Consider the following 9,585-nt stretch of genomic DNA (forward strand, 5'->3'; position numbering starts at 1 on the left):
TGCGTATTACAAGTTTATTGTGAATTAAACACCCCGCAAGTTACAAGTTAAGAAACAACAGTGGGTTCCACAGTACAGTAACTGTCTAAACTTCTACCACTCTCTCCTCCACCTGGAAGGCAATACACAATGGAGAAAGAGTCTGGTGAGATTTAGAGCAATGCATTTTGAAATATATTTTTTTAAACTGGTTAATGCAAAAAAAAAATTGAGGGGAAGAAAAATAATTTAGTCAAATAGCTTCACAGTTTCAGTGATTGTCAAACCATGCGAAAGGAGTCATTGAGAAGATGCGCCAGGTTATGTTAAAGTTCTCGCTGCCTGATTGCGAAGGAGTGAGCTGCTCCGAAACAGAGGGTTCAAGAGTCACCACAGGAAAAATGATCCACGCCGTCAGGAGCAGGAGCAGCTCCATCGCTCGTTCTCTCACCGTCACACCTCGACCGCCTCGTGAGGATTATTGTGCCTTTTCACCACAAACACTTTCTGACCAGAGATTGTTGCCATGTATGTGTGCTCTCCGAATACCACTGCAGGCGACAGAGTCCTGTTAGAGTTAGTGCCCAAGTGCTGACCCTACCTTTAGAAGCCCTCTCACTCAACCCATTACCACAGGATACATGGACAAGATTATCCCTCCCGCCTTCCCCAGCGACCGGTTCTGCCTTGCAACTAGATTGTGGCTAATTTTCCCCTTCCCCGTCAGTTTCCGCACACTATCCCCTTAACCTGCTAATATCTTTAAAATGTGTTAAACAAAAGGGGTACCGCACTTGGTAAATAGAAATTGATCCCACTTTTTGGAGAGATCTCTTGCCCACATTATCAGGTCTATAAGATGCTAAAGGCGATTAAAAGAGTAGAAGGAAAGAGGATGTTTCCTCAGGTTTAAAACAGAGATGGGGAGGAACTGCTTCTCTCAAAGGGTCAGAAATCTGCGGAATTCACTCCCCTGCGGTGTGGTGATTTTGGGACATTGAGTAACTTTGAGGAGTCGTAGAGATGTACAGCATGGAAACAGACCCTTCGGCCCAACCCGTCCATGCCGACCAGATATCCCAACCCAATCTAGTCCCACCTGCCAACACCCGGCCCCTATCCCTCCAAACCCTTCCTATTCATATACCCATCCAAATGCCTGTTAAATGTTGTAATTGTACCAGCCTCCACCACATCCTCTGGCAGCTCATTCCATACACGTACCACCCTCTGTGTGAAAAAGTTGCCCTTAAGGTCTCTTTTATATCTTTCCCCTGTCACCCTAAACCTATGCCCTCTAGTTCTGGACTCCCCGATCCCAGGGAAAAGACTTTGCCTATTTACCCTATCCATGGCCCTCATAATTTTGTAAACCTCTATAAGGTCACCCTTCAGCCTCCGACGCTCCAGTGAAAACAGCCCCAGCCTGTTCAGCCTCTCCCTGTAGCTCAGATCCTCCAATCCTGGCAACATCCTTGTAAATCTTTTCTGAACCCTTTCAAGTTTCACAACATCTTTCCGATAGGAACGCAATATTCCAACAGTGGCCTAACCAATGTCCTGTACAGCCGCAACATGGACCTCCCAACACCTGTACTCAATACTCTGACCAATAAAGGAAAGCATACCAAACGCCTTCTTCACTATCCTATCTACCCCGACTCCACTTTCAAGGAGCTATGAACCTGCACTCCAAGGTCTCTTTGTTCAGCAACACTCCCCAGGACCTTACCATTAAGTGTATAGGTCCTGCTAAGATTTGCTTTCCCAAAATGCAGTACCTCGCATTTTTCTGAATTAAACTCCATCTGCCACTTCTCAGCCCATTGGCCCATCTGGTCCAGATCCTGTTGTAATCTGAGGTAACCCACTTTGCTGTCCACTACACCTCCAATTTTGATGTCATCTGCAAACTTACTAACTGTACCTCTTATACTCGCATCCAAATCATTTAAGAAAATGACAAGAAGTAGAGGGCCCAGCACCGATCCTTGTGGCACTCCACTGGTCACAGGCCTCCAGTCTGAAAAACAACCCTCCACCACCACCACCCTCTATCTTCTACCTTTGAGCCAGTTCTGTATCCAAATGGCTAGTTCTCCCTGTATTCCATGAGATCTAACCTTGCTACCCAGTCTCCCATGGAGAACCTTGTCGAATGCCTTATTGAAGTGATGGATATTTAAATTGGAAACAAGTTGAAAAGTAGTGGACAGGCAGGAACATGGTGTGGAGGCCGAGGTGAGTGTACAAAATGTTACAGCAGGTTTGAGGGGCTACTCCTGCTTCTTAGCACAGGAGAAATAGTGACCTAACGATGTGGTTAACAGGAGCTGATCCTCTACCCAGATAGTTACCAGATCGTACTGCAGTGATGAGTTAAATCACATTTCCCTGGATAAAAACACATTCAAAGTCACATCATTCTAAGTCTGATTTACCCGTTAATTAGTTGGTAAACCTTTCTCCATGGAGGGGCAGAGGCTGAGGGATGACCTTATAGAGGTCTATTAAAACCGTGAGGGGTGTGGATAGGGTGTATAGATGAGCTCTTTTCCCCAGGATAGGGGAATCCAAACATAGATGGTGGAGGGGGAATGATATAAAAGGGATTAAGGGGTACCTTTTTCACCCAGAGGATGGCGTGTGTATGGAATGAGCTGCCAGAGGAAGTGGTGGAGGCTGGTACAATTACAGCATTTAAAAGGCATCTGGAAGGGTTTGGAGGGATATGGGCCGGGTGCTGCAGGTGGGACTAGATTAGGTTAGGATATCTGGGCAGCATGGATGGGTTGGAGCAAAGGGTCTATTTCCTCTCCATCCCGAACATAAACACTTAATGTTCATGGCTTCATCTGTGCTACTGTTGATTTTCCTCACTGCGCACCCTTTTAAAGGCACATAACCAGTTCTCTAAGCCAACACCAGATGGCGCCCAGGGATGTGCAGGTTGGGGTGGATTGGCCGTGCTAAATTGTCCCATAGTGCCCAGGGATGTACAGGTTAGGGTGGATTGGCCGTGCTAAATTGTCCCATAGTGCCCAGGGATGTGCAGGTTAGGGTGGATTGGCCGTGCTAAACTGTCCCATAGTGTCCAGGGATGTGCGGATTAGGGTGGATTGGCCGTGCTAAATTGTCCCATAGTGCCCAGGGATGTGCAGGTTAGGGTGGATTGGCTGTGGTGAATGTGAGGTTCCAGGCTTGGGGTGGCTCTGGGTGGGGTACTGCTCAGTGGGTTGACGTGTACTCAATGGACCAAATGTCCTGCTTCCACACTGTAGGGGACACTATGAATGGGAAATCTGCATCCTGTCTCTCTCCTGCTCGCCCCTCTGCCCAAATTTAAAAAAAGAGCAGATTCTCAGGTGTGACTGCAAACCTCAGAGTGGACGGGGCTAGATGTTCTTGGCGTTGGGGAAGGGTTGGCTGGCCAAGGTGGGTTGATGGAGCTATGGTGCAGAGATTGGCTGTGATCTCCACGAATGACAGGTCAGGGCCGAGTGGCCTTCCACATCGTTCCCCTCCCTGTCCCCATTAACGTAACAAAAAAGGGAAGGGGAGCTGAAATCCCACACTGACCGAGGAGAGCTGGCCGTGTGGATATCGTATTACCGTCCCACAGTGTTCCGGCCGTCGTCCTCAACCGAAGAGAAGTTCCACGCACAGAAGCACGCCACTGCTTCCTGTTCCCCTCTCAGCTTTCAGTCCCACCCTGAGGTACAGCGCAGCACGCTAACGTACCGGACATTCTCTTGAAGAAAGGTTCGCTGCTGCCGTTCATGCAGAGTTTGACAGCCGTCTGCATCATGCGCATAATCACTCCCGCAGCGTGTTCATCGTTCTCCATCTCACCTGCTGACTGAACCGAAACACACACACGTCAGAGAGCGATGTAGATTCGCGAACATTGCTGCTGCAACCAGCTCACACCTCGGCAGCTTTAATCAGCGCCATACACCAGGCTGCAAGGCAATGGGCAGCCCTTCGGAAACAGCTCTTCCCTTGCTGGAGGGAAAGTGCCATCCTGTCAGAGGGCCAGTGCCAAGGGAGCACCGCCCTGTCAGAGGGAGCGTGCCTGTCTGCTCCATTTACATAGCCCTTCCTGGTTGTCACAGAGAGATGTCGAGTTGATGCCTCAGCTATCCTGCCATTCCTCACACACCTTCTCCTGAGCTCCGGCCAGCTCCGAACCATACCCTAAACCTTTCCCCCTCCAGCAGCAGCCCTCAAACTCCGAGGGGAGTTCCCTCCCCTTTGTTCTTTGCTCCCTCCCGCCCTGAGTCAGACTCACAGACAGGACTCCATCTTCACTGATGACAAGGTAACCCAGCTGGTCTGGAATCCTCTCCAGGCCTTGTGTCAAAGTCGAAGCCTGGTTACAACAAGGAGAGACAACGTACAGTTAGAGCAGCAACAACAACGAGAAACAGCATAAAGACTTGGGTTCTCAGCAACTTTCAATCAAATGAGCTTTATTGTCACTAGTACTCGGAGGAGGAGAGTGAAAACTTTATGAGTTGGCACTAACATACAAAGGTACCTGAGTACACAGTCTAAATCTTCAGGAAAAATAAATTAGGAAAATAATGAAGTGCAGCATTGCAGTTTGTTGGAATAAATTAGAAACCAAAAGCTTGTGTGAACAGTGGAACATTAAGAAAGGTGATGACATTACTGGGGTGCCGAATGGAAAAGAAAATGACAAAGGCTGATCCCAGGCTGCGCAGTAAACACAGAAATTACAGACCATTCAGCCCACTGACAGAATCAGTGTTTCTGCTCCCCATTAGCCTCGGCCCACCTCCTCTCTCTCTGTCACTTGGAAGGAAGGTCGTTCACGGGATGTGGGTATAGCTGGCTGGACCAGCATCTGTTACTCACCCCTCCCTGTCCTGGAGGAGGGGGGGGGGGGGGGGGAAAGAGAACACCGCGGTGTAGGGAAACTGTTCCAGAATCCGGTCCCAGCCACACTGAAGGAACAGCCGATATATTTCCACTTCAGGATGGGGAGGGGAGTGTTCCCACGTACCTGCTGCCCTTGTCCCTCTAGGTTTTAGTGGCTGTTGGAGCTCTTTCAAAATCATTTGAATGTTAAAAAAAACGTAAATTAAAAGGGTGTCAGCCCGTGCAAGGGATCAAAGAATCAAACTTTAAACCAACAAAATGGAGGTTAAAGTGTCATTTTGATGATGCCCAGAAGCCCCTGCGGTGCCCACCCACGTGCCCCAAACACCGCACACTCCCTCCCAAAGACCATTTAAACACCCTTCAAAGTTGGTGAGTCTATGACAATTGCAGGCAGTACATCCCATGCCCCTTCTACTCTGAGTAAAGAAACTACCCCTGACACCTGTCCTTTATCTATCACACTTCAGTTTAAAGTTATGTTCCCATACTTGGAAAAAGGCTCTCCCTGTCCACCCTCTCTAACCCTCTGATTATCTAATATGTCTCTATTAAGGCGCCTCTCAACCTTCTTCTCTCTAATGAAAAACAGCCTCAAGTCCCTCAGCCTTTCCTCGTAAGTCCTTCCCTCCAGACCAGGCAACATTCTGGTAAATCTCCTCTGAACCCTTTCCAAAGCTTCCACATCCTTCCTATAATGAGGCGACTAGAACTGTATGCAATATTCCAAATACGGCCGCACCAGTGTTTTGTACAGCTGTAGCATGACCTCATGGCTCCGAAACTCAATCCCTCTACCAATAAAAGCAAACACACCGTATACCTTCTTAACAACCCTATCAACCCAGTGGTAACTTTAAGGGATCTACCTGGGCACCAAGATCTCTCTGCTCATCTATACTACCAAGAATCTTACCATTAGCCCAGTACTTTGCATTACAGTTACTCCGACCAAAGTGAATCACCTCACACTTATCTGCATTAAAGTCCATTTGCCACCTCTCAGCCCAGCTCTGCAGTTTATCCATGTTTCTCTGGAACCTGCAAAATTCTTCAGCACTATTCACAACTCCACCAATCTTAGTGTCGTCTGCAAATTTACTAATCCATCCTACGCCCTCATCCAGGTCATTTAGTAACTGAACTCCAGGATGAATATTTCCCATCAACCACCACTCTCTGTTGTCTTTCAGCTAACCAATTTCTGATCCAAACTGCTAAATCCCCCTCAATCCCATGCCTCTGTATTTTGTGCAATAGCCTACGATGGGGAACCTTATCATATGCCTTACTGAAACCTATATAAACCACATCAACCGCTTTACCCTCATCCACCTGTTTGGCTACCTTCTCAAAGAACTCAATAAGGTTTGTGAGGCATGACCTATCCTTCACAAAATCGTGTTGACTATCCCGAATCAACTTATTCCTCTCAAGATGATTATCAATCCTATCAATTATAACCCTTTCCAACGGTTTACCCACAACTGACATAAGGCTCACAGATCTATAATTTCCAGGGTTGTGTCTACTCCTCTTCTTGAGCAAGGGAACAACATTTGCTATCTTCCAGTCTTCTGGCACTACTACTGTAGACAATGATGACATAAAGGTCAAAGCCAAAGGCTCAGCAATCCCCTCCCTGGCTTCCCAGAGAATCCGAGGATAAATCCCATCTGGCCCAGGGGACTTATCTATTTTCACACTTTCCAGAATTGCTAACACCTCCTCCTTATGCACCTCAATCCTGCCTAGTCTAGTCACCTGTATCTCAGTATTCTCCTCGACCACACTGGCTTTTTCCAATGTGAATAATGATGAAAAGTATTCATTTAGCACTTCCCCTATCTCCTCTGACTCCACGCACAACTTCCCACTACTATCTTTGATTGGCCCGAATCTTACTTTAATAATTTTTTTTATTCCTGACATACCTATAGAAAGCTTTAGGGTTTTCCTTGATCCGATCCGCCAACTTCTCACGTCCCCTCCTGGCTCTTCTTAGCTCTCTCTTTAGGTCTTTCCTGGCTAACTTGCAACTCTCAATCACCCTAACTGAGCCATCACATCTCATCCTAACATAAACCTTCTTCCTCTTGAAAAGACATTCAACTTCCTTAGTAAACCACAGCTCCCTTGCTTGACCACTTCCTCCCTGCCTGTCAGATACATACTTATTGAGGACACCCAATAGCTGTTCCTTGAATAAGCTCCACTTGTAATTCTGTCCATCCCCTGCAGTTTCCTTCCCCATCCTATGCATCCTAAATCTTGCCTAATTGCATCGTGATTGCCTTTCCCCCAGTTATAACGCTTGCTCTGTAGTATATACCTATCCCTTTCCATCACTGAAGTAAACATAACCGAACTGTGGTCACGATCACCAAAGTGCTCACCTACCTCCAAATCTAACACCTGGTCGGATACATTACTCAGTACCAAATCCAATATGGCAGCGCCCCTTGTCAGCCTGTCTACATACCATGTCAGAAAACCCTCCTGCACACGTTGGACAAAAACTGACCCGTTTAAAGTATTTGAACTATAATATTTCCAGTCGAGAGTGTAGTGTTGAAGAAACACAGCAGGTCAGGCAGCATCCGAGGAGCTGGAGAATCGACGTTTCAGACATAAGCCCTTTATCAGAAAGGGCTCTCTTGCTCCTATCCAGAATCATCTTTGCTATCCTTTCCTCTACATCTCTGGAACTATTCGGAGGCCTATAGAAAACTCCCAACAGGGTGACCTCTCCTTTCCTGTTTCTAACCTCAGCAGACGAGTCCTCAAATGTCCTTTCTGCCACCGTAATACTGTCCTTGACTAACAATGCCACACGTCCCCCGTTTTACCATTTTCTCTGTTCTTACTGAAACATCTAAACCCCAGAACCTGCAACAACCATTCCTGTCCCTGCACTACCCATGTCTTTGAAAATGGCCACAACATCAAAGTCCCAGGTACCAACCCATGCTGCAAGTTCACCCACCTTATTCCAGCAGCTCCTGGTGTTGGAGTAGACACAACTCAAATCACTGTCTTGCTTGCCAGTGCCATCTTGTAACCTCGAAACCTTAGTTCTGACCTCACTACGCTCAATCTCCTGTCTACTCAAACTACAATTCCGGTTCTCACCCCCCCCCCCCCCCCCCCCCCACACACACAGAGTTAGTTTAAACCCACCCAAGAAGCATTAGCAAATTTCTCCCACCCAGGATATTGGTACCCCTCTGGTTCAAGTGAAGGCTATCCGGTTTGTAGAGGTTCCACCTACCCCAGAAAGAACCAGCAATTAAAATCCAATTTCTTCCAACCAGTTCAGAGGGTGGGGAATCCTTGGAATGGTCTCCCCAAGAATGCTGTGGAGGCTCAACCACCAAGTGTGTTCAACAAATTTCTAGACATTGAAGATTTCAAGGTATAATGTGCACAGCTTTGGTCTCCTTACTTGAAAAAGGATGTACTGGCACTGGGGGGGGGGGGGGGGGGGGGGGGGGGGGGAGTTCACTAGGTCGATTCCAGAACGGAGAAGGTTGGCTTTTGAGGAGGTAACTGAGTAGACTGGGACTGTACTCATTGAAACTTAGAAGAGTGAGGGGGGCATCTTATAGAAACATATAAAAAGTTACTGCATGAAGAGAAGAGAGAAACAGGTGGGGCAGGCCATTCGGCCCTTCAAGCCTGGATTCCTGAAGCAAGATGGCAACGGATATGGTCAGCTCCTGAGTGCAGATCTAAGTTTCCTATTTCCTACAATCGTTCAACACTCTAAAAACTTAATAGCATGCTTTTAAAAAATTACTAATAACTCTTGTTTTATCCATCATTTGCCTGTACCTGTGTTTTTTTTTGTTTTTGCCACTGTTTACTTATTATTTACTTAACTCCATGCTACTTAACTCTATGATCTGCCTGGATCGCTCGCAAGACAAAGCTTTTCACCGCGCCTCAGGTACACCTGATAATAAATTGAATTCAATTTGGTGCCAGGAATGCCCCCTTTTCCACAGGAATCTCCAAGGCAGGACCCATCTCCAGATGTGGATTGGAGATATCCCTTTTTTTTCCAGATGCCTCCCTCCCCTTGAAAAGGATTGACTCCCACCTCCCCACTCAAAATCCCCAACCCCCACCTCCCCACTCAAAATCCCCAAAGCAACAGCACATTGGTGCAAGCTAATGTTAGCTAGAATCAGTGCATTTAGCGCAATGCAAACGATTCGAGGTGGTGCAAATAAATAATTGCAATGTTTGGATTGAAGCCCACTCGAGTTTTTGTTTGGGCCAGAACCTGTTCCAACTTTAAACAAGGAATGGCCAATGGCCGTGACCTATGACCTCCCGGGGTTGGCCAACCCCGGGAAAAGGGGGAAGGAGGGGGAGGGGGAGGTTAACGGCTTTCGGAAAGCGGCTCCCCCGAACAAGGTGGACACCCCGAGTCGGGTCAGGGTGGGTTTCTTAACCCCACACCCCACACCCCACACCCCGGCTCGTACTCACCATCAACACGGAGCCCAGACACCACTTCAGCCTCCGCCCATCCGTCGCTCACGGCCCGCGTCACATGACATTCGCATCCCGCCCGCCGCCGCGTTCTGATTCGCTCGACCCGAGCGCCGCCGGTTTCCGATTGGCCCGACGATCCGTCCGTCAGGCCCCGCCATTGGGGGCCGGGCCCATTCTGACTGCGGCGATTGGACAAAA

The 9,585-nt window shown here is 47.9% G+C and overlaps 1 protein-coding gene across 1 annotated transcript; it reads right to left on the bottom strand.

Annotated features, from left to right (window-relative positions):
• lamtor4 (late endosomal/lysosomal adaptor, MAPK and MTOR activator 4) lies at nt 1–9,479 on the bottom strand. The gene is made up of 4 exons (XM_072591459.1): nt 9,382–9,479; nt 4,271–4,351; nt 3,721–3,838; nt 1–530 (listed from the first exon to the last, which is right to left on the bottom strand). Exons 1-4 carry the CDS (start codon nt 9,382–9,384, stop codon nt 433–435), a joined length of 300 nt encoding a protein of 99 aa, XP_072447560.1. The 5' UTR covers nt 9,385–9,479; the 3' UTR covers nt 1–432.
• Between the last annotated feature and the right edge of the window lie 106 nt (nt 9,480–9,585).

The sequence above is a fragment of the Chiloscyllium punctatum genome, chromosome 21 (genome assembly GCF_047496795.1).
Source record: "Chiloscyllium punctatum isolate Juve2018m chromosome 21, sChiPun1.3, whole genome shotgun sequence".
Classification (NCBI taxonomy): domain Eukaryota; kingdom Metazoa; phylum Chordata; class Chondrichthyes; order Orectolobiformes; family Hemiscylliidae; genus Chiloscyllium; species Chiloscyllium punctatum.

Bases quoted from the DNA above. Each gene is read 5' to 3' on its own strand.
- lamtor4 (XM_072591459.1), bottom strand. The intron at 3,839-4,270 runs GTGAGTCTGACT...GTTTCGGTTCAG, and splicing joins GTGAAGATGGAGTCCTGTCT to TCAGCAGGTGAGATGGAGAA. The intron at 531-3,720 runs GTACGTTAGCGT...TGTCGCCTGCAG, and splicing joins TTTCTTCAAGAGAATGTCCG to TGGTATTCGGAGAGCACACA.